This window comes from Clinocottus analis, unplaced genomic scaffold (genome assembly GCF_023055335.1).
Source record: "Clinocottus analis isolate CAN_PGR_092001 unplaced genomic scaffold, fCliAna1.0.p SCAF_28, whole genome shotgun sequence".
Classification (NCBI taxonomy): domain Eukaryota; kingdom Metazoa; phylum Chordata; class Actinopteri; order Perciformes; family Cottidae; genus Clinocottus; species Clinocottus analis.
Window position 1 is genome coordinate 376,174 of NW_027176020.1, and position 23,318 is coordinate 399,491.

General features: G+C 60.2%; 1 protein-coding gene across 1 annotated transcript in view; it reads left to right on the forward strand.

Moving 5' to 3' along the window:
- Positions 1 to 1,071: 1,071 nt before the first annotated feature.
- The window catches only part of zbtb11 (zinc finger and BTB domain containing 11), a 23,192-nt gene continuing 945 nt past the window's right edge, over positions 1,072 to 23,318 (forward strand). Inside the window, exons 1-9 of the mRNA XM_068592913.1 lie at positions 1,072 to 1,632; positions 2,316 to 2,554; positions 2,869 to 3,100; positions 3,790 to 4,805; positions 4,975 to 5,268; positions 5,565 to 5,967; positions 6,259 to 6,376; positions 7,089 to 7,247; positions 7,549 to 7,724. Of these exons, the coding sequence (XP_068449014.1) occupies positions 1,320 to 1,632; positions 2,316 to 2,554; positions 2,869 to 3,100; positions 3,790 to 4,805; positions 4,975 to 5,268; positions 5,565 to 5,967; positions 6,259 to 6,376; positions 7,089 to 7,247; positions 7,549 to 7,724 (2,950 nt within the window). The 5' untranslated portion in view covers positions 1,072 to 1,319. The remainder of the gene's footprint in view (positions 1,633 to 2,315; positions 2,555 to 2,868; positions 3,101 to 3,789; positions 4,806 to 4,974; positions 5,269 to 5,564; positions 5,968 to 6,258; positions 6,377 to 7,088; positions 7,248 to 7,548; positions 7,725 to 23,318) is intronic.

Below are 23,318 nucleotides of genomic sequence, written 5' to 3' on the forward strand. Positions count from 1 at the left end.
TTTGTGTTATGACTCAGAGGAATGCAGCTCTGGAATGTCACACATGGTCGAGTCCTGCAGCTCATAGAGACCTGGTCCAGGTTTAATAAAGACTTGGTCCAGGTTTAATACAGACCTGGTCCAGGTTTTATAGAGACGTGGTCCAGGTTTAATAAAGACCTGGTCCAGGTTTAATAGAGACCTGGTCCAGGTTTAATAGAGACCTGGTCCAGGTTTAATAAAGACCTGGTCCAGGTTTAATAGAGACCTGGTCCAGGTTTAATAGAGACCTGGTCCAGGTTTAATAAAGACCTGGTCCAGGTTTAATAAAGACCTGGTCCAGGTTTAATAAGCGGTTCCAGGTTGTGGACTCCTCCGGCTGAAATACATAATCAGGTGAAAAGTGTCTCTAGATGCTGATGGAACGTGTTGTGTTCATGGACTCAGATAAAAAACGGCGTATCTCTACTTCAGAAGGTCAGAGCTCTGACCAACATTACTAATAAATGCATTTTGTTAAACCAAATTGTTTATACTAAACCGCTGTGGTCTCATCTTTAGTGTTGCAGATACCAGACGAGTGATGAGACATTAATGAATGAATGAAAAGTACTTTATTAATTTCCAAGGAGAATTTTTTGTGAAAATTAATGTGAGTTTGTGTATTAATGCTGAAAATAGATTGATAGTATTTGAAGACTTAAAGGAACTTCCTCTCACGTTTATCAGGAAGCTTTCAAACTGACATATTCATCAGACAGAAGTAAGATATTCATACATATAAAGAACAAATAAACAAAACAAACATACTATAAAGTAAGGTAGAAATGCAAGTTACAAAACATAAGAAATATAATAAAAATAAAAATATCTTGAAATGATTATTACAGATAATTAAAATAGAGAAAAAAGATGAAAAATAAAAATCATAAATTAAGATATAAATGTAAGTTACGAATGATAAACCGTGTTTTGTGTTATCTTACAGTGAATCACATTATTAATAAAGTAAACACAAATAAACATAATGAATTAAGCTCTGATGAAAAGCAAAAGGAACAAAGTCAGAAAGGTTGAGGAGAAGTTTGCACACGGCGCCCTCTGGCGGCGGACCGTGTGAACGACGCGCTTCCGCCCCCGATGACGCGACTTCCGGTTGTGCAGCAGCCATTTTGTCTGTGCGGGCAAGTCTACCCCGACGGTTACGAACTGCAGTTCCACCTTCGGAAACAATTTTTAAAATGTTGTTGTTGGCGGTTTATTTCACTTCAGCTTCCGCTTGAACGGCGTTTAAAATACATCAAAATAAAAGCCGCCGCTACGGAAGCCGCGGCGCCGCCATGTCGTGCGCAGAGAGCTACCTGGCCATCATCCGCTATCTGACCGACGAGCGCGAGCCCTACGCGCCCGGGACGCCCGGCAACACCAAGCGGAAGATCCGCAAGGCCGCCACCTGCTACGTGGTGCGGGACGGGACGCTGTTCTACCAGCGCCGCCTCAAGGGCCACAACCACTTCACCGAGCTGCAGGTGGTGCTGCGGGACGCCGCCAGGGAGGAGCTCATCAGGGCGGCCCACGTGGTGCAGGAGGGCGGGGAGCACCTGAACCAGCAGCTCACCTGGGACTCCATCTCCCAGAAGTACTGGTGGAGAGGTAAGGGCTGTTCGGGGGCAGAGAGACCGCCAGCTGGGACTAGGAGACTAGGAGACCTGGGTCTCTGTGTGGGGGCAGAGAGACTAGGAGACCTGGGTCTCTGTGTGGGGGCAGAGAGACTAGGAGACCTGGGTCTCTGTGTGGGGGCAGAGAGACTAGGAGACCTGGGTCTCTGTGTGGGGGCAGAGAGACTAGGAGACCTGAGTCTCTGTGTGGGGGCAGAGAGACTAGGAGACCTGGGTCTCTGTGTGGGGGCAGAGAGACTAGGAGACCTGGGTCTCTGTGTGGGGGCAGAGAGACTAGGAGACCTGGGTCTCTGTGTGGGGGCAGAGAGTCTAGGAGACCTGGGTCTCTGTGTGGGGGCAGAGAGCCGGAGAACCAGGCAGACCAGATGTTCTCTGGTTCTGCTGTGGTCAAGAATCAAGAGCATAAAGAGAATAAATATGAACTATATAACAACAATATTATTACAACATGAACCTGAAAGAACATATAAAGAACATGTAAAGTACTAAATATAGACATAAACACAAAAGTAAAAACAAAAATAAAAACAATCCGTTGTCTCCCTCTAGTGGTGAGATGAAGCTGCTGTCACTGAGATAATAAAACATGATTATTATCCATAATAATGATAATATATCTCTGTTTTATTATAATAGTATTTAAATAATCCCCCTCAGGCATCCTGAAGAACGTGAAGGATCACATCCGGGAGTGTTCTTCCTGTCAGAGCCGCCGCGGCGCTGATGACGGCTCCGGCCCGCGGACCTTCACCCGGCCCGGGAGGCGCAAGATGGCCGCGGCCGAGGAGGAGGAAGAGGAGGGAGAGGAGGAAGAAGAGGGGGACGACGGTTTAGTCTTCACCGACTCGTCTTCTCAGCCGAGGTCCAAAACGACCCCCAAGCACGAGCTGGTCTTTGTAGGTTCACCTGTTTACCACTTTACCTGTTCACCACTTTACCTGTTCACCACTTTACCTGTTCACCACTTTACCTGTTCACCACTTTACCTGTTTACCACTTTACCTGTTCACCACTTTACCTGTTCACCACTTTACCTGTTCACCACTTTACCTGTTCACCACTTTACCTGTTCACCACTTTACCTGTTTACCACTTTACCTGTTCACCACTTTACCTGTTAACCACTTTACCTGTTTACCACTTTACCTGTTCACCACTTTACCTGTTCACCTTCTTACCTATCTTCTTTACCTTCTACCCTATCCCCCAGGTGGACAGTAAGGGCGTGGTGAACCAGTTCCTCCCTAAACACAGCCAGACCATGCTGGACCAGCTGAACCAGCAGCGCCTTGGCAACCAGTTCTGTGACATCACGCTGCTGATCGAGGGGGAGGAGCATCGCGCCCACAAGGCCGTGCTGGCGGCCTGCAGCCAGTACTTCAACCAGCTGTTCTTCGAGAAGGGCGCCGCCTCCACCCACGAGGCCGTGGTGGACCTGTCCGGTGAGACGTTCCACCTGTCTGGGTTCTACCTGTCTGGGTTCCACCTGTCTGGGTTCCACCTGTCTGGGTTCCACCTGTCTGGGTTCCACCTGTCTGGGTTCCACCTGTCTGGGTTCCACCTGTCTGGGTTCCACCTGTCTGGGTTCTCATGCTGCATTCACAACAAAAGATTTTTTGCAGCAAAAATTCTCAACGCTTTAGTCTTGAACGCAGCATGAGAACCTGAGTTTACTCGCTCAACTTAGTGTGCTAAATTTCTGTTGCCCCATCACTAGCATCATTAGCACCATTAGCATCATTAGCACCACTAGCACCACTAGCATCTAGTCATTACTCGTCTTTAGCCCGGCGGCAGATTGCTTTTCCTCAACCGTTCACCGTGTTTATTGATTTAGTTTAAAATGTTCGGAACTCCTTTGTTGTGAACGCACCGTGACCCTCTCTCTCCCTCTCTCTCTCTCTCTCTCTCTCTCTCTCTCTCTCTCTCTCTCTCTCTCTCTCTCTCTCTCTCTCTCTCTCTGTGTCTCTCTCTCTCTCTCTCTCTCTGTCTCTCTCTCTCTGTCTCTCTCTCTGTCTCTCTCTCTCTCTCTCTCTCTCTTTCTCTCTGTGTCTCTCTCTCTCTCTCTCTGTGTCTCTCTCTCTCTCTCTCTTTCTCTCTCTCTCTCTCTCTCTCCCCCCCCCCCCTTCAGGTTTCACTAAAGTCAGCTTCCTGCCGCTGCTGGACTTCGCCTACACGTCCACGCTCACCTTCCACTTCTGCGTCATGGCCGACATCGCCAACCTGGCGCGCCACCTGCTGATGACGGAGGTGCTGCAGATCTGCGAGTCGGTGCACCGGCAGGTGGAGGAGCAGCAGCTGACGGTGTACCAGCGCGGCGACGTGCACACGGTGGTGTCCAGCCGGCCGGCGCCGCCCGGCGGCCCGGCGGAGGACGCCTTCACCGTCACCATCGAGAGCGACGGGCGCGCCGTGGTCACGCAGGGCGGCGAGCCGGTCACCTTCGTGGCGACGCCCGACGAAGCCTACGTCGCCCAGGGGGAAGAGGTGCATTGTGGGGAGGCGGCAGGACAGAGCGACACGGTGACGCTGATCGGCGAGCCGGGGGAGACGCTCACGTTGATCTCCGGCGCCGCCGGCCCGGAAGAGGGCGGCACGATGACCGTGGTCACGCACAGCGGGCAGGCCGGCGCCAGCGAGTCGCTTGCCGTGGTGTCCGCCTGCCTGGCGCTGGAGCAGCAGCCGGCCTCGGGGGCCTTCGCCCTCCACGCCGACCACCAGAGTCCCTCTGAGGTCGTCACGCTGACCTCTGAAGCGCCGGCTCAGGGGACGCCGGCCGAGGAGACCTTGATGGAGACACCGATAGAGACGCCAGTAGAGATACCGGTTGAGACGCCGGTAGAGATGCCAGTAGAGATGCCGGTTGATATGCCGGTAGAGCCGACGCCACAGAAGCGCAAGCGAGGGCGTCCGGCCAAAGTGAAAAAGGAGGTGGAGCCGGAGGAGGACGTCGCTCTGGAGGAGGAGGAGCCGTCCGCTGACGACGAGGGACTCGGGGACAAGCGGGACGCGGCCGGCGACCCCAACCGGAGACGGCTCCGGCAGCGCTCCATCGCCGAGGGCGGCTACGCCCGGCTGCACATGGGGCTGGAGGAGGAGGAGGAGGGGAGGAAGGCAGCGGCTTCACCCAGAGCGGCCACGCCCAAGGTAGACGCCATGTTCATGTCCTGACGCTCGTTATTGACGAGCGTCAGATTATCTACAGATCCATATTACCTCTGTTAGCGGTGCTGCTAACGTTACGAGCTGTCCTCCTGTTGGTTCTTTGTTAGCGGTGCTGCTAACGTTAGCTCTAATGTTGATCTGGTGCGTTCAGGTGCCTCTGAGGACGGGTAAGAGGGGCCGACCACCAAAGCAGCCGGTGGAGGCTGAAGGTGACGGTCAGGCTGAGGCAGCAGAGTCGGAGCCCGGCGCCGCCGTGTCGCCTACAGAGGTCGGCGCAGAGGAGGTGGGGACAAAGGGGGCGGAGCCAGAGGCCGCCGGAGCCAAGCCGGAGGCCGCCGGCGACGGAGAACACACCTGCTCAGAGTGCGGCGCGTCGTTCCAGAGACGATACGCCCTCATCATGCACACGCTGAAGCACGAGAAGGCTCGAGGGTACAAGTGCACTGTGAGTACACACGTTTACTCACAACATGTTTATATATATATATATATATATATATATATATATATATGTATATATATATATATACATATATATATATATATATACATACATACATATATATACATATATATATATATATATATATATATATATATATATATATATATATATATATATATATATATATATACATACATATATATAAAAAAATCTGGTGGGCTTCATGGTTCAGGGGGTTGATGAAGTTGCTGAAGGCGATGAAGCATGAAGCTGGTGGTGCGTTTGTGTCCCTGCAGCTGTGCAGTAAGGAGTTCCAGTACGCCGCCTCCCTCCGGGCCCACCTGGCCCGGCACAAGCAGCAGAGCAGCCAGCGGGCGCCGGCCTCCAAGCCGGCCGCCACGGTGCAGCCGGACGGCGACCTGGACGAGAAGACGTCGCCGTCGCACACCAAGAGGGAGTTTGTGTGCGACATCTGCGGGAAGACGCTGCCGAAGCTCTACTCGCTGAGGATCCACATGCTGAACCACACGGGCGTCCGGCCGCACGCCTGCAAGGTCTGCGGCAAGACCTTCGCCCACAAGCACAGCCTGAAGATGCACCGCGCGCTGCACGACGCCTCCAAGCAGTTCCACTGCGGCTTCTGCAAGAAGGCCTTCGTTAGCAAGAGGAGCATGGAGGAGCACACCAGCCTGCACACAGGTACACACCACCTGCACACAGGTACACACCACCTGCACACAGGTACACACCACCTGCACACAGGTACACACCACCTGCACACAGGTACACACCACCTGCACACAGGTACACACCACCTGCACACAGGTACACACCACCTGCACACAGGTACACACCACCTGCACACAGGTACACACCATAGTTATTGGTTCTGGTCTCAACATGATATTGTGACTGTAAACAACTGGCAGCAGAAAGACAACGTTCTTCTCTCCACGTGTTCATGAACTCAACCCTTCACCTGCTCCACAGGTGAGTCAAAGTACCTCTGCAACGCCTGTGGAGCCACTTTCCACCGAGCCTCAGCTCTGAGCAAGCACCTGAAGAAGCACCTGCCCAGACCCGACGTCCGCCCGTTTGCCTGCGCTCAGTGAGTATCCCTCCATCCCTCCATCCTCCATCCCTCTATCCTCCATCCCTCCATCCCTCTATCCTCCATCCCTCTATCCTCCATCCTCCAACCCTCTATCCTCCATCCCTCTATCCTCCATCCTCCATCCCTCCATCCTCCATCCCTCTATCCTCCATCCCTCTATCCTCCATCCTCCATCCCTCCATCCTCCATCCCTCTATCCTCCATCCCTCCATCCCTCTATCCTCCATCCCTCTATCCTCCATCCTCCATCCCTCCATCCCTCTATCCTCCATCCCTCTATCCTCCATCCTCCATCCCTCTATCCTCCATCCTCCATCCCTCTATCCTCCATCCCTCTATCCTCCATCCCTCCACCCCTCTATCCTCCATCCCTCCATCCTCCATCCCTCTATCCTCCATCCCTCTATCCTCCATCCCTCCATCCCTCCACCCCTCTATCCTCCATCCCTCCATCCTCTATCCTCCATCCCTCCACCCCTCTATCCTCCATCCCTCCATCCCTCCATCCTCCATCCCTCCACCCCTCTATCCTCCATCCCTCCATCCTCTATCCTCCATCCCTCCACCCCTCTATCCTCCATCCCTCCATCCCTCCATCCTCCATCCCTCCACACCTCTATCCTCCATCCCTCCATCCCTCCATCCTCCACCCCTCTATCCTCCATCCTCCAGCTCTCACCCTGACTCTGTGTCTCGTCTCTCTCAGCTGTGACAAGAGGTTCTTCGAGGCTAAAGACCTGCAGCAGCACATGAACAAGCACATGGGCCTGAAGCCGTTCCAGTGCCAGGTGTGTGGGAAGTGCTACAGCTGGAAGAAGGACTGGTACTCCCACGTCAAGTCCCACAGCGTGGCCGAGCCCTTCAAGTGAGTCTGCTGGTCCGTGTCCTCAGGTGTAACGTGTCCTCGTGTCCTCAGGTGTAACGTGTCCTCGTGTCCTCAGGTGTAACGTGTCCTCGTGTCCTCAGGTGTAACGTGTCCTCGTGTCCTCAGGTGTAACGTGTCCTCGTGTCCTCAGGTGTAACGTGTCCTCGTGTCCTCAGGTGTAACGTGTCCTCGTGTCCTCAGGTGTAACGTGTCCTCGTGTCCTCAGGTGTAACGTGTCCTCGTGTCCTCAGGTGTAACGTGTCCTCGTGTCCTCAGGTGTAACGTGTCCTCGTGTCCTCAGGTGTAACGTGTGTGGGAAGGAGTTCTTTGAGAAGGCTTTGTTCAGGAGACACGTGAAGAAAGCGACTCACGGGAAGAAAGGGCGAGTGAAGCAGAACCTGGAGCGAGAGTGTGAGCAGTGCGGCCGGAAGTTCACTCAGCTGAGGGAATACCGCCGACACGTCAACAACCACCAGGGTGAGTCACGCGCTAAGAACACGCCTCGACACGCCTTCACGCGCCAAGAACACGCCTTCACGCGCCAAGAACACGCCTCCATGCGCTAAGAACACGCCTCCGCGCGCCAAAAACACGCCGCACGCACGAAGAACATACTAAGAACCGCCTCCGTGCGCCAAGAACACACCTCCTCGCGCCAAGAACACGCCTCCACGCGCCAAGAACACTAAGAACCGCCTCCACGCGCCAAGAACACGCCTCCACGCGCAAAGAACACACTAAGAACCGCCTCCACGCTCCAAGAACCGCCTCCGCGCGCCAAGAACACGCTAAGAACCGCCTCCACGCTCCAAGAACCGCCTCCGCGCGCCAAGAACACGCCTCCGCGCGCTAAGAACACACTAAGAACCGCCTCCACGCGCCAAGAACACGCCTCCACGCGCAAAGAACACGCTAAGAACCGCCTCCACGCTCCAAGAACCGCCTCCGCGCGCCAAGAACCGCCTCCACGCGCTAAGAACCGCCTCCTCGCGCAAAGAACACGCCTCTGCGCGCTAAGAACACACTAAGAACACGCCTCCTCGCGCCAAGAACACGCCTCCTCGCGCCAAGAACACGCCTCCTCGCGCCAAGAACACGCCTCCTCGCGCCAAGAACACGCCTCCGCGCGCTAAGAAGACACTAAGAACCGCCTCCGCGCGCCAAGAACACGCCTCCGCGCGCTAAGAACACATTAAGAACCGCCTCCTCGCGCCAAGAACACGCCTCCTCGCGCCAAGAACACGCCTCTGCGCGCCAAGAACACGCCTCTGCGCGCCAAGAACACGCCTCTGCGCGCCAAGAACACGCCTCCACGCGCCAAGAACACGCCTCCGCGCGCCAAGAACACGCCTCCGCGTGCTAAGAACACGCCTCCACGCGCTAAGAACACACTAAGAACCGCCTCCTCGCGCCAAGAACACGCCTCCGCGCGCCAAGAACACGCCTCCGCGTGCTAAGAACACGCCTCCACGCGCTAAGAACACACTAAGAACCGCCTCCTCGCGCCAACAACACGCCTCCTCGCGCCAAGAACACGCCTCCTCGCGCTAAGAACACGCCTCCGCGCGCGAAGAACACGCCTCCACGCACCAAGAACACGCCTCTGCGCGCTAAGAACACGCCTCCTCGCGCCAAGAACCCGCCTCCACGCGCAAAGAACACGCCTCCGTGCGCAAAGAACACGCCTCCGCGCGCTAAGAACACGCCTCCACGCTCCAAGAACCGCCTCCTTGCGCCAAGAACACGCCTCTACGCCCCAAGAACACGCCTCCGCGCGCCAAGAACACGCCTCCGCGCGCCAAGAACACGCCTCCTCGCGCTAAGAACACGCCTCCACGCGCAAAGAACACACTAAGAACCGCCTCCGAGCGCCAAGAACACGCCTCCGCGCGCTAAGAACACGCCTCCACGCTCCAAGAACCGCCTCCTTGCGCCAAGAACACGCCTCTACGCCCCAAGAACACGCCTCCGCGCGCCAAGAACACGCCTCCGCGCGCCAAGAACACGCCTCCTCGCGCTAAGAACACGCCTCCACGCGCAAAGAACACACTAAGAACCGCCTCCGAGCGCCAAGAACACGCCTCCGAGCGCCAAGAACACGCCTCCATGCGCCAAGAACACGCCTCCACGCACCAAGAACACGCCTCCGCGCGCTAAGAACACACTAAGAACCGCCTCCACGCGCCAAGAACACGCCTCCACGCGCAAAGAACACACTAAGAACCGCCTCCTCGCGCCAAGAACACGCCTCCACCTGCTAAGAACACGCCTCCGCGCGCTAAGAACACGCCTCCTCGCGCTAAGAACCGCCTCCTTGCGCCAATAACACGCCTCCGCGCTAAGAACACGCCTCCATGCGCCAAGAACACGCCTCCTCGCGCCAAGAACACGCCTCCACGCACCAAGAACACGCCTCTGCGCGCTAAGAACACGCCTCCGCGCAAAGAACACGCCTCCGCGCGCTAAGAACACGCCTCCACGCTCCAAGAACCGCCTCCGCGCGCCAAGAACACGCCTCTGCGCGCAAAGAACACGCCTCCGCGCGCTAAGAACCGCCTCCTCGCGCTAAGAACACGCCTCCTCGCGCTAAGAACACGCCTCCGCGCGCTAAGAACCGCCTCCTCGCGCTAAGAACCGCCTCCTTGCGCCAGGAACACGCCTCCGCGCCCCAAGAACACGCCTCCGCGCGCCAAGAACACGCCTCCTCGCGCCAAGAACACGCCTCCACGCGCAAAGAACACACTAAGAACCGCCTCCGAGCGCCAAGAACACGCCTCCGAGCGCTAAGAACACGCCTCCACGCACCAAGAACACGCCTCCGCGCGCTAAGAACACGCCTCCTCGCGCTAAGAACCGCCTCCTTGCGCCAATAACACGCCTCCGCGCGCTAAGAACACGCCTCCACGCACCAAGAACACGCCTCTGCGCGCTAAGAACACGCCTCCACGCTCCAAGAACCGCCTCCGCGCGCCAAGAACACGCCTCTGCGCGCAAAGAACACGCCTCCTCGCGCCAAGAACACGCCTCCACCTGCTAAGAACACGCCTCTACGCCCCAAGAACACGCCTCCGCGCGCTAAGAACACGCCTCCTCGCGCTAAGAACCGCCTCCTTGCGCCAATAACACGCCTCCGCGCGCTAAGAACACGCCTCCATGCGCCAAGAACACGCCTCCTCGCGCCAAGAACACGCCTCCACGCACCAAGAACACGCCTCTGCGCGCTAAGAACACGCCTCCACGCTCCAAGAACCGCCTCCTCGCGCTAAGAACACGCCTCCGCGCGCTAAGAACCGCCTCCTCGCGCTAAGAACCGCCTCCTTGCGCCAAGAACACGCCTCCGCGCCCCAAGAACACGCCTCCGCGCCCCAAGAACACGCCTCCGCGCGCTAAGAACACGCCTCCGCGCGCTAAGAACACGCCTCCGCGCGCTAAGAACACGCCTCCACGCGCCAAGAACACGCCTCCGCGCGCCAAGAACACGCCTCCTCGCGCTAAGAACACGCCTCCACGCGCAAAGAACACACTAAGAACCGCCTCCGAGCGCCAAGAACACGCCTCCGAGCGCTAAGAACACGCCTCCACGCACCAAGAACACGCCTCCGCGCGCTAAGAACCGCCTCCTCGCGCTAAGAACCGCCTCCTTGCGCCAGGAACACGCCTCCGCGCCCCAAGAACACGCCTCCGCGCGCCAAGAACACGCCTCCTCGCGCCAAGAACACGCCTCCACGCGCAAAGAACACACTAAGAACCGCCTCCGAGCGCCAAGAACACGCCTCCGAGCGCTAAGAACACGCCTCCACGCACCAAGAACACGCCTCCGCGCGCTAAGAACACGCCTCCTCGCGCTAAGAACCGCCTCCTTGCGCCAATAACACGCCTCCGCGCGCTAAGAACACGCCTCCACGCACCAAGAACACGCCTCTGCGCGCTAAGAACACGCCTCCACGCTCCAAGAACCGCCTCCGCGCGCCAAGAACACGCCTCTGCGCGCAAAGAACACGCCTCCTCGCGCCAAGAACACGCCTCCACCTGCTAAGAACACGCCTCCTCGCGCTAAGAACCGCCTCCTTGCGCCAATAACACGCCTCCGCGCGCTAAGAACACGCCTCCATGCGCCAAGAACACGCCTCCTCGCGCCAAGAACACGCCTCCGCGCGCAAAGAACACGCCTCCTCGCACTAAGAACACGCCTCCGCGCGCGAAGAACACGCCTCCACGCGCCATGAACACGCCTCCGTGCGCCAAGAACACGCCTCCGCGCGCTAAGAACACACTAAGAACCGCCTCCTCGCGCCAACAACACGCCTCCACGCGCCATGAACACGCCTCCGTGCGCCAAGAACACGCCTCCGCGCGCTAAGAACACACTAAGAACCGCCTCCTCGCGCCAACAACACGCCTCCGAGCGCTAAGAACACGCCTCCGCGTGCTAAGAACACGCCTCCTCGCTCTAAGAACATGCCTCCTCGCGCTAAGAACACGCCTCCGCGCGCTAAGAACCGCCTCCTCGCGCTAAGAACCGCCTCCTTGCGCCAAGAACACGCCTCTGCGCGCTAAGAACCGCCTCCTCGCCCCAAGAACACGCCTCCGCGCGCCAAGAACACGCCTCCTCGCGCTAAGAACACGCCTCCACGCGCAAAGAACACACTAAGAACCGCCTCCGAGCGCCAAGAACACGCCTCCGAGCGCTAAGAACACGCCTCCATGCGCCAAGAACACGCCTCCACGCACCAAGAACACGCCTCCGCGCGCTAAGAACACGCCTCCTCGCGCCAAGAACCCGCCTCCACGCGCAAAGAACACGCCTCCGCGCGCAAAGAACACGCCTCCTCGCGCAAAGAACACGCCTCCGCGCGCCAAGAACACGCCTCTGCGCGCTAAGAACACGCCTCCGCGCGCGAAGAACACGCCTCCACGCGCCATGAACACGCCTCCGTGCGCCAAGAACACGCCTCCGCGCGCTAAGAACACACTAAGAACCGCCTCCTCGCGCCAACAACACGCCTCCTCGCGCTAAGAACACGCCTCCGCGCGCTAAGAACACGCCTCCACGCGCTAAGAACACGCCTCCGCGCGCTAAGAACACGCCTCCTCGCGCTAAGAACACGCCTCCGCGCGCTAAGAACCGCCTCCTCGCGCTAAGAACCGCCTCCTTGCGCCAAGAACACGCCTTCGCGCGCCAAGAACACGCCTCCGCGCGCTAAGAACACGCCTCCGCGCGCTAAGAACACGCCTCCGCGCGCTAAGAACACGCCTCCGCGCGCCAAGAACACGCCTCCACGCGCAAAGAACACGCCTCCTCGCACTAAGAACACGCCTCCGCGCGCGAAGAACACGCCTCCACGCGCCATGAACACGCCTCCGTGCGCCAAGAACACGCCTCCGCGCGCTAAGAACACACTAAGAACCGCCTCCTCGCGCCAACAACACGCCTCCGAGCGCTAAGAACACGCCTCCGCGTGCTAAGAACACGCCTCCTCGCTCTAAGAACATGCCTCCTCGCGCTAAGAACACGCCTCCGCGCGCTAAGAACCGCCTCCTCGCGCTAAGAACCGCCTCCTTGCGCCAAGAACACGCCTCTGCGCGCTAAGAACCGCCTCCTCGCCCCAAGAACACGCCTCCGCGCGCCAAGAACACGCCTCCTCGCGCTAAGAACACGCCTCCACGCGCAAAGAACACACTAAGAACCGCCTCCGAGCGCCAAGAACACGCCTCCGAGCGCTAAGAACACGCCTCCATGCGCCAAGAACACGCCTCCACGCACCAAGAACACGCCTCCGCGCGCTAAGAACACGCCTCCTCGCGCCAAGAACCCGCCTCCACGCGCAAAGAACACGCCTCCGCGCGCAAAGAACACGCCTCCTCGCGCAAAGAACACGCCTCCGCGCGCCAAGAACACGCCTCTGCGCGCTAAGAACACGCCTCCGCGCGCGAAGAACACGCCTCCACGCGCCATGAACACGCCTCCGTGCGCCAAGAACACGCCTCCGCGCGCTAAGAACACACTAAGAACCGCCTCCTCGCGCCAACAACACGCCTCCTCGCGCTAAGAACACGCCTCCGCGCGCTAAGAACACGCCTCCACGCGCTAAGAACACGCCTCCGCGCGCTAAGAACACGCCTCCTCGCGCTAAGAACACGCCTCCGCGCGCTAAGAACCGCCTCCTCGCGCTAAGAACCGCCTCCTTGCGCCAAGAACACGCCTTCGCGCGCCAAGAACACGCCTCCGCGCGCTAAGAACACGCCTCCGCGCGCTAAGAACACGCCTCCGCGCGCTAAGAACACGCCTCCGCGCGCCAAGAACACGCCTCCACGCGCAAAGAACACGCCTCCGTGCGCAAAGAACACGCCTCCGCGCGCTAAGAACACGCCTCCACGCTCCAAGAACCGCCTCCTTGCGCCAAGAACACGCCTCTACGCCCCAAGAACACGCCTCCGCGCGCCAAGAACACGCCTCCGCGCGCCAAGAACACGCCTCCTCGCGCTAAGAACACGCCTCCACGCGCAAAGAACACACTAAGAACCGCCTCCGAGCGCCAAGAACACGCCTCCGAGCGCCAAGAACACGCCTCCATGCGCCAAGAACACGCCTCCACGCACCAAGAACACGCCTCCGCGCGCTAAGAACACACTAAGAACCGCCTCCACGCGCCAAGAACACGCCTCCACGCGCAAAGAACACACTAAGAACCGCCTCCTCGCGCCAAGAACACGCCTCCACCTGCTAAGAACACGCCTCTACGCCCCAAGAACACGCCTCCGCGCGCTAAGAACACGCCTCCTCGCGCTAAGAACCGCCTCCTTGCGCCAATAACACGCCTCCGCGCTAAGAACACGCCTCCATGCGCCAAGAACACGCCTCCTCGCGCCAAGAACACGCCTCCACGCACCAAGAACACGCCTCTGCGCGCTAAGAACACGCCTCCGCGCAAAGAACACGCCTCCGCGCGCTAAGAACACGCCTCCACGCTCCAAGAACCGCCTCCGCGCGCCAAGAACACGCCTCTGCGCGCAAAGAACACGCCTCCGCGCGCTAAGAACCGCCTCCTCGCGCTAAGAACACGCCTCCTCGCGCTAAGAACACGCCTCCGCGCGCTAAGAACCGCCTCCTCGCGCTAAGAACCGCCTCCTTGCGCCAGGAACACGCCTCCGCGCCCCAAGAACACGCCTCCGCGCGCCAAGAACACGCCTCCTCGCGCCAAGAACACGCCTCCACGCGCAAAGAACACACTAAGAACCGCCTCCGAGCGCCAAGAACACGCCTCCGAGCGCTAAGAACACGCCTCCACGCACCAAGAACACGCCTCCGCGCGCTAAGAACACGCCTCCTCGCGCTAAGAACCGCCTCCTTGCGCCAATAACACGCCTCCGCGCGCTAAGAACACGCCTCCACGCACCAAGAACACGCCTCTGCGCGCTAAGAACACGCCTCCACGCTCCAAGAACCGCCTCCGCGCGCCAAGAACACGCCTCTGCGCGCAAAGAACACGCCTCCTCGCGCCAAGAACACGCCTCCACCTGCTAAGAACACGCCTCTACGCCCCAAGAACACGCCTCCGCGCGCTAAGAACACGCCTCCTCGCGCTAAGAACCGCCTCCTTGCGCCAATAACACGCCTCCGCGCGCTAAGAACACGCCTCCATGCGCCAAGAACACGCCTCCTCGCGCCAAGAACACGCCTCCACGCACCAAGAACACGCCTCTGCGCGCTAAGAACACGCCTCCACGCTCCAAGAACCGCCTCCTCGCGCTAAGAACACGCCTCCGCGCGCTAAGAACCGCCTCCTCGCGCTAAGAACCGCCTCCTTGCGCCAAGAACACGCCTCCGCGCCCCAAGAACACGCCTCCGCGCCCCAAGAACACGCCTCCGCGCGCTAAGAACACGCCTCCGCGCGCTAAGAACACGCCTCCGCGCGCTAAGAACACGCCTCCACGCGCCAAGAACACGCCTCCGCGCGCCAAGAACACGCCTCCTCGCGCTAAGAACACGCCTCCACGCGCAAAGAACACACTAAGAACCGCCTCCGAGCGCCAAGAACACGCCTCCGAGCGCTAAGAACACGCCTCCACGCACCAAGAACACGCCTCTGCGCGCTAAGAACACGCCTCCTCGCGCTAAGAACCGCCTCCTTGCGCCAATAACACGCCTCCGCGCGCTAAGAACACGCCTCCATGCGCCAAGAACACGCCTCCTCGCGCCAAGAACCCGCCTCCGAGCGCTAAGAACACGCCTCCGCGCGCTAAGAACACGCCTCCTCGCGCTAAGAACCGCCTCCTTGCGCCAATAACACGCCTCCGCGCGCTAAGAACACGCCTCCATGCGCCAAGAACACGCCTCCTCGCGCCAAGAACCCGCCTCCACGCGTAAAGAACACGCCTCCGCGCGCAAAGAACACGCCTCCTCGCACTAAGAACACGCCTCCGCGCGCGAAGAACACGCCTCCACGCGCCATGAACACGCCTCCGTGCGCCAAGAACACGCCTCCGCGCGCTAAGAACACACTAAGAACCGCCTCCTCGCGCCAACAACACGCCTCCGCGCGCAAAGAACACGCCTCCTCGCACTAAGAACACGCCTCCGCGCGCGAAGAACACGCCTCCACGCGCCATGAACACGCCTCCGTGCGCCAAGAACACGCCTCCGCGCGCTAAGAACACACTAAGAACCGCCTCCTCGCGCCAACAACACGCCTCCACGCGCCATGAACACGCCTCCGTGCGCCAAGAACACGCCTCCGCGCGCTAAGAACACACTAAGAACCGCCTCCTCGCGCCAACAACACGCCTCCGAGCGCTAAGAACACGCCTCCGCGTGCTAAGAACACGCCTCCTCGCTCTAAGAACATGCCTCCTCGCGCTAAGAACACGCCTCCGCGCGCTAAGAACCGCCTCCTCGCGCTAAGAACCGCCTCCTTGCGCCAAGAACACGCCTCTGCGCGCTAAGAACCGCCTCCTCGCCCCAAGAACACGCCTCCGCGCGCCAAGAACACGCCTCCTCGCGCTAAGAACACGCCTCCACGCGCAAAGAACACACTAAGAACCGCCTCCGAGCGCCAAGAACACGCCTCCGAGCGCTAAGAACACGCCTCCATGCGCCAAGAACACGCCTCCACGCACCAAGAACACGCCTCCGCGCGCTAAGAACACGCCTCCTCGCGCCAAGAACCCGCCTCCACGCGCAAAGAACACGCCTCCGCGCGCAAAGAACACGCCTCCTCGCGCAAAGAACACGCCTCCGCGCGCCAAGAACACGCCTCTGCGCGCTAAGAACACGCCTCCGCGCGCGAAGAACACGCCTCCACGCGCCATGAACACGCCTCCGTGCGCCAAGAACACGCCTCCGCGCGCTAAGAACACACTAAGAACCGCCTCCTCGCGCCAACAACACGCCTCCTCGCGCTAAGAACACGCCTCCGCGCGCTAAGAACACGCCTCCACGCGCTAAGAACACGCCTCCGCGCGCTAAGAACACGCCTCCTCGCGCTAAGAACACGCCTCCGCGCACTAAGAACCGCCTCCTCGCGCTAAGAACCGCCTCCTTGCGCCAAGAACACGCCTCCTTGCGCCAAGAACACGCCTCCGCGCGCTAAGAACACGCCTCCGCGCGCTAAGAACACGCCTCCGCGCGCTAAGAACACGCCTCCGCGCGCCAAGAACACGCCTCCACGCGCCAAGAACACGCCTCCGCGCGCCAAGAACACGCCTCCTCGCGCTAAGAACACGCCTCCACGCGCAAAGAACACACTAAGAACCGCCTCCGAGCGCCAAGAACACGCCTCCGAGCGCTAAGAACACGCCTCCACGCACCAAGAACACGCCTCCGCGCGCTAAGAACACGCCTCCTTGCGCCAATAACACGCCTCCGCGCGCTAAGAACACGCCTCCATGCGCCAAGAACACGCCTCCTCGCGCCAAGAACCCGCCTCCGAGCGCTAAGAACACGCCTCCGCGCGCTAAGAACACGCCTCCTCGCGCTAAGAACCGCCTCCTTGCGCCAATAACACGCCTCCGCGCGCTAAGAACACGCCTCCACGAGCTAAGAACCGCCTCCTCGCGCCAAGAACACGCCTCTGCGCGCCAAGAACCCGCCTCCTCGCGCAAAGAACACGCCTCCGCGCCCAAAGAACACGCCTCCGCGCGCTAAGAACACGCCTCCGCGCGCTAAGAACACGCCTCCACGCTCCAAGAACCGCCTCCGCGCGCAAAGAACACGCCTCCGCGCGCTAAGAACACGCCTCCGCGCGCTAAGAACACGCCTCCACGCTCCAAGAACCGCCTCCTCGCGTTAAGAACACGCCTCCTCGCGCTAAGAACCGCCTCCTTGCGCCAAGAACACGCCTCTGCGCGCTAAGAACACGCCTCCTCGCGCCAAGAACACGCCTCCACGCGCAAAGAACACACTAAGAACCGCCTCCTCGCGCCAAGAACACGCCTCCACCTGCTAATAACACGCCTCTACGCCCCAAGAACACGCCTCCGCGCGCTAAGAACACGCCTCCGCGCGCTAAGAACACGCCTCCGCGCGCTAAGAACACGCCTCCGCGCGCTAAGAACACGCCTCCGCGCGCTAAGAACCGCCTCCTCGCGCTAAGAACACGCCTCCACGCTCCAAGAACACGCCTCCGCGCGCTAAGAACACGCCTCCACGCTCCAAGAACCGCCTCCGTGCGCCAAGAACACACCTCCACACGCTAAGAACCGCCTCCTCGCGTCAAGAACACGCCTCCACGCGCAAAGAACACACTAAGAACCACCTCCACGCTCCAAGAACCGCCTCCGTGCGCCAAGAACCGCCTCCATGCGCTAAGAACACGCCTCCGCGCGCTAAGAACACGCCTCCGCGCGCTAAGAACCGCCTCCTCGCGCTAAGAACACGCCTCCGCGCGCTAAGAACACGCCTCCTCGCGCCAAGAACACGCCTCCACGCGCAAAGAACACACTAAGAACCGCCTCCACGCTCCAAGAACCGCCTCCGTGCGCCAAGAACACACCTCCACACGCTAAGAACCGCCTCCTCGCGTCAAGAACACGCCTCCACGCGCAAAGAACACACTAAGAACCGCCTCCACGCGCCAAGAACCGCCTCCACGCGCTAAGAACACGCCTCCGCGCGCCAAGAACACGCCTCTGCGCGCAAAGAACACGCCTCCACCTGCTAAGAACACGCCTCCTTGCGCCAAGAACACGCCTCCGCGCGCTAAGAACACGCCTCCTTGCGCCAAGAACACGCCTCTGCGCGCTAAGAACACGCCTCCTCGCGCCAAGAACACGCCTCCACGCGCAAAGAACACACTAAGAACCGCCTCCTCGCGCCAAGAACACGCCTCCGCGCGCTAAGAACATGCCTCCACGCGCAAAGAACCGCCTCCTCGCGTCAAGAACACGCCTCCACGCGCAAAGAAGACACTAAGAACCGCCTCCACGCTCCAAGAACACGCCTCCGCGCGCTAAGAACACGCCTCCACGCTCCAAGAACCGCCTCCGTGCGCCAAGAACACACCTCCACACGCTAAGAACCGCCTCCTCGCGTCAAGAACACGCCTCCACGCGCAAAGAACACACTAAGAACATGCCTCCACGCGCAAAGAACCGCCTCCTCGCGTCAAGAACATGCCTCCACGCGCAAAGAACACACTAAGAACCGCCTCCGCGCGCTAAGAACCGCCTCCTCGCGCAAAGAACACGCCTCCGCGCGCTAAGAACCGCCTCCTCGCGCTAAGAACACGCCTCCGCGCGCTAAGAACCGCCTCCGCGCGCCAAGAACACGCCTCCGCGCGCTAAGAACACGCCTCCACGCTCCAAGAACCGCCTCCGTGCGCCAAGAACACACCTCCACACGCTAAGAACCGCCTCCTCGCGTCAAGAACACGCCTCCACGCGCAAAGAACACACTAAGAACCGCCTCCTCGCGCTAAGAACACGCCTCCGCGCGCTAAGAACACGCCTCCGCGCGCTAAGAACCGCCTCCACGCTCCAAGAACCGCCTCCTTGCGCTAAGAACCGCCTCCTCGCGCTAAGAACCGCCTCCTCGCGCTAAGAACACGCCTCCGCGCGCTAAGAACCGCCTCCTCGCGCTAAGAACCGCCTCCTTGCGCTAAGAACCGCCTCCTCGCGCTAAGAACCGCCTCCTCGCGCTAAGAACACGCCTCCGCGCGCTAAGAACCGCCTCCGCGCGCTAAGAACACGCCTCCTCGCGCCAAGAACACGCCTCCACGCGCAAAGAACACACTAAGAACACGCCTCCGCGCGCTAAGAACCGCCTCCTCGCGTTAAGAACACGCCTCCTCGCGCTAAGAACCGCCTCCTTGCGCCAAGAACACGCCTCTGCGCGCTAAGAACACGCCTCCTCGCGCCAAGAACACGCCTCCACGCGCAAAGAACACACTAAGAACCGCCTCCTCGCGCCAAGAACACGCCTCCACCTGCTAAGAACACGCCTCTACGCCCCAAGAACACGCCTCCGCGCGCTAAGAACACGCCTCCGCGCGCTAAGAACACGCCTCCGCGCGCTAAGAACACGCCTCCGCGCGCTAAGAACACGCCTCCGCGCGCTAAGAACCGCCTCCTCGCGCTAAGAACACGCCTCCACGCTCCAAGAACACGCCTCCGCGCGCTAAGAACACGCCTCCACGCTCCAAGAACCGCCTCCGTGCGCCAAGAACACACCTCCACACGCTAAGAACCGCCTCCTCGCGTCAAGAACACGCCTCCACGCGCAAAGAACACACTAAGAACCACCTCCACGCTCCAAGAACCGCCTCCGTGCGCCAAGAACCGCCTCCATGCGCTAAGAACACGCCTCCGCGCGCTAAGAACACGCCTCCGCGCGCTAAGAACCGCCTCCTCGCGCTAAGAACACGCCTCCTCGCGCTAAGAACCGCCTCCTCGCGCTAAGAACCGCCTCCTTGCGCCAAGAACACGCCTCCGCGCGCTAAGAACACGCCTCCTCGCGCCAAGAACACGCCTCCACGCGCAAAGAACACACTAAGAACCGCCTCCACGCTCCAAGAACACGCCTCCGCGCGCTAAGAACACGCCTCCACGCTCCAAGAACCGCCTCCGTGCGCCAAGAACACAACACGCCTCCACCTGCTAAGAACACGCCTCTACGCCCCAAGAACACGCCTCCGCGCGCTAAGAACACGCCTCCGCGCGCTAAGAACACGCCTCCGCGCGCTAAGAACACGCCTCCGCGCGCTAAGAACACGCCTCCGCGCGCTAAGAACCGCCTCCTCGCGCTAAGAACTGCCTCCTCGCGCTAAGAACCGCCTCCTCGCGCTAAGAACCACCTCCTCGCGCTAAGAACCGCCTCCTTGCGCTAAGAACACGCCTCCGCGCGCTAAGAACCGCCTCCGCGCGCTAAGAACCGCCTCCGCGCGCCAAGAACACGCCTCCTCGCGCCAAGAACACGCCTCCACGCGCAAAGAACACACTAAGAACCGCCTCCACGCTCCAAGAACACGCCTCCGCGCGCTAAGAACACGCCTCCACGCTCCAAGAACCGCCTCCGTGCGCCAAGAACACAACACGCCTCCACCTGCTAAGAACACGCCTCTACGCCCCAAGAACACGCCTCCGCGCGCTAAGAACACGCCTCCGCGCGCTAAGAACACGCCTCCGCGCGCTAAGAACACGCCTCCGCGCGCTAAGAACACGCCTCCGCGCGCTAAGAACCGCCTCCTCGCGCTAAGAACTGCCTCCTCGCGCTAAGAACCGCCTCCTCGCGCTAAGAACCACCTCCTCGCGCTAAGAACACGCCTCCACGCTCCAAGAACCGCCTCCGTGCGCCAAGAACACACCTCCACACGCTAAGAACCGCCTCCTCGCGTCAAGAACACGCCTCCACGCGCAAAGAACACACTAAGAACCGCCTCCTCGCGCTAAGAACACGCCTCCGCGCGCTAAGAACACGCCTCCGCGCGCTAAGAACCGCCTCCACGCTCCAAGAACCGCCTCCTTGCGCTAAGAACCGCCTCCTCGCGCTAAGAACCGCCTCCTCGCGCTAAGAACACGCCTCCGCGCGCTAAGAACCGCCTCCTCGCGCTAAGAACCGCCTCCTTGCGCTAAGAACCGCCTCCTCGCGCTAAGAACCGCCTCCTCGCGCTAAGAACACGCCTCCGCGCGCTAAGAACCGCCTCCTTGCGCTAAGAACCGCCTCCTCGCGCTAAGAACCGCCTCCTCGCGCTAAGAACACGCCTCCGCGCGCTAAGAACCGCCTCCGCGCGCTAAGAACACGCCTCCTCGCGCCAAGAACACGCCTCCACGCGCAAAGAACACACTAAGAACACGCCTCCGCGCGCTAAGAACCGCCTCCGCGCGCTAAGAACACGCCTCCTCGCGCCAAGAACACGCCTCCACGCGCAAAGAACACACTAAGAACACGCCTCCGCGCGCTAAGAACACGCCTCCTCGCGCTAAGAACCGCCTCCTTGCGCCAAGAACACGCCTCTGCGCGCTAAGAACACGCCTCCTCGCGCCAAGAACACGCCTCCACGCGCAAAGAACACACTAAGAACCGCCTCCTCGCGCCAAGAACACGCCTCCACCTGCTAAGAACACGCCTCTACGCCCCAAGAACACGCCTCCGCGCGCTAAGAACACGCCTCCGCGCGCTAAGAACACGCCTCCGCGCGCTAAGAACACGCCTCCGCGCGCTAAGAACACGCCTCCGCGCGCTAAGAACCGCCTCCTCGCGCTAAGAACACGCCTCCTCGCGCTAAGAACCGCCTCCTTGCGCCAAGAACACGCCTCTGCGCGCTAAGAACACGCCTCCTCGCGCCAAGAACACGCCTCCACGCGCAAAGAACACACTAAGAACCGCCTCCACGCTCCAAGAACACGCCTCCGCGCGCTAAGAACACGCCTCCACGCTCCAAGAACCGCCTCCGTGCGCCAAGAACACACCTCCACACGCTAAGAACCGCCTCCTCGCGTCAAGAACACGCCTCCACGCGCAAAGAACACACTAAGAACCGCCTCCTCGCGCTAAGAACACGCCTCCGCGCGCTAAGAACACGCCTCCGCGCGCTAAGAACCGCCTCCACGCTCCAAGAACCGCCTCCTTGCGCTAAGAACCGCCTCCTCGCGCTAAGAACCGCCTCCGCGCGCTAAGAACACGCCTCCGCGCGCTAAGAACCGCCTCCTTGCGCTAAGAACCGCCTCCTTGCGCTAAGAACCGCCTCCTCGCGCTAAGAACCGCCTCCTCGCGCTAAGAACACGCCTCCGCGCGCTAAGAACCGCCTCCGCGCGCTAAGAACACGCCTCCTCGCGCCAAGAACACGCCTCCACGCGCAAAGAACACACTAAGAACCGCCTCCACGCTCCAAGAACCGCCTCCGTGCGCCAAGAACACACCTCCACACGCTAAGAACCGCCTCCTCGCGTCAAGAACACGCCTCCACGCGCAAAGAACACACTAAGAACCGCCTCCACGCGCCAAGAACCGCCTCCACGCGCTAAGAACACGCCTCCGCGCGCCAAGAACACGCCTCTGCGCGCAAAGAACACGCCTCCGCGCGCTAAGAACACGCCTCCACGCGCTAAGAACCGCCTCCTCGCGCAAAGAACACGCCTCCGCGCGCTAAGAACCGCCTCCTCGCGCAAAGAACACGCCTCCGCGCGCTAAGAACCGCCTCCTCGCGCTAAGAACACGCCTCCTCGCGCTAAGAACCGCCTCCTTGCGCCAAGAACACGCCTCTGCGCGCTAAGAACACGCCTCCTCGCGCCAAGAACACGCCTCCACGCGCAAAGAACACACTAAGAACCGCCTCCTCGCGCCAAGAACACGCCTCCACCTGCTAAGAACACGCCTCTACGCCCCAAGAACACGCCTCCGCGCGCTAAGAACACGCCTCCGCGCGCTAAGAACACGCCTCCGCGCGCTAAGAACACGCCTCCGCGCGCTAAGAACACGCCTCCGCGCGCTAAGAACCGCCTCCTCGCGCTAAGAACACGCCTCCTCGCGCTAAGAACCGCCTCCTTGCGCCAAGAACACGCCTCTGCGCGCTAAGAACACGCCTCCTCGCGCCAAGAACACGCCTCCACGCGCAAAGAACACACTAAGAACCGCCT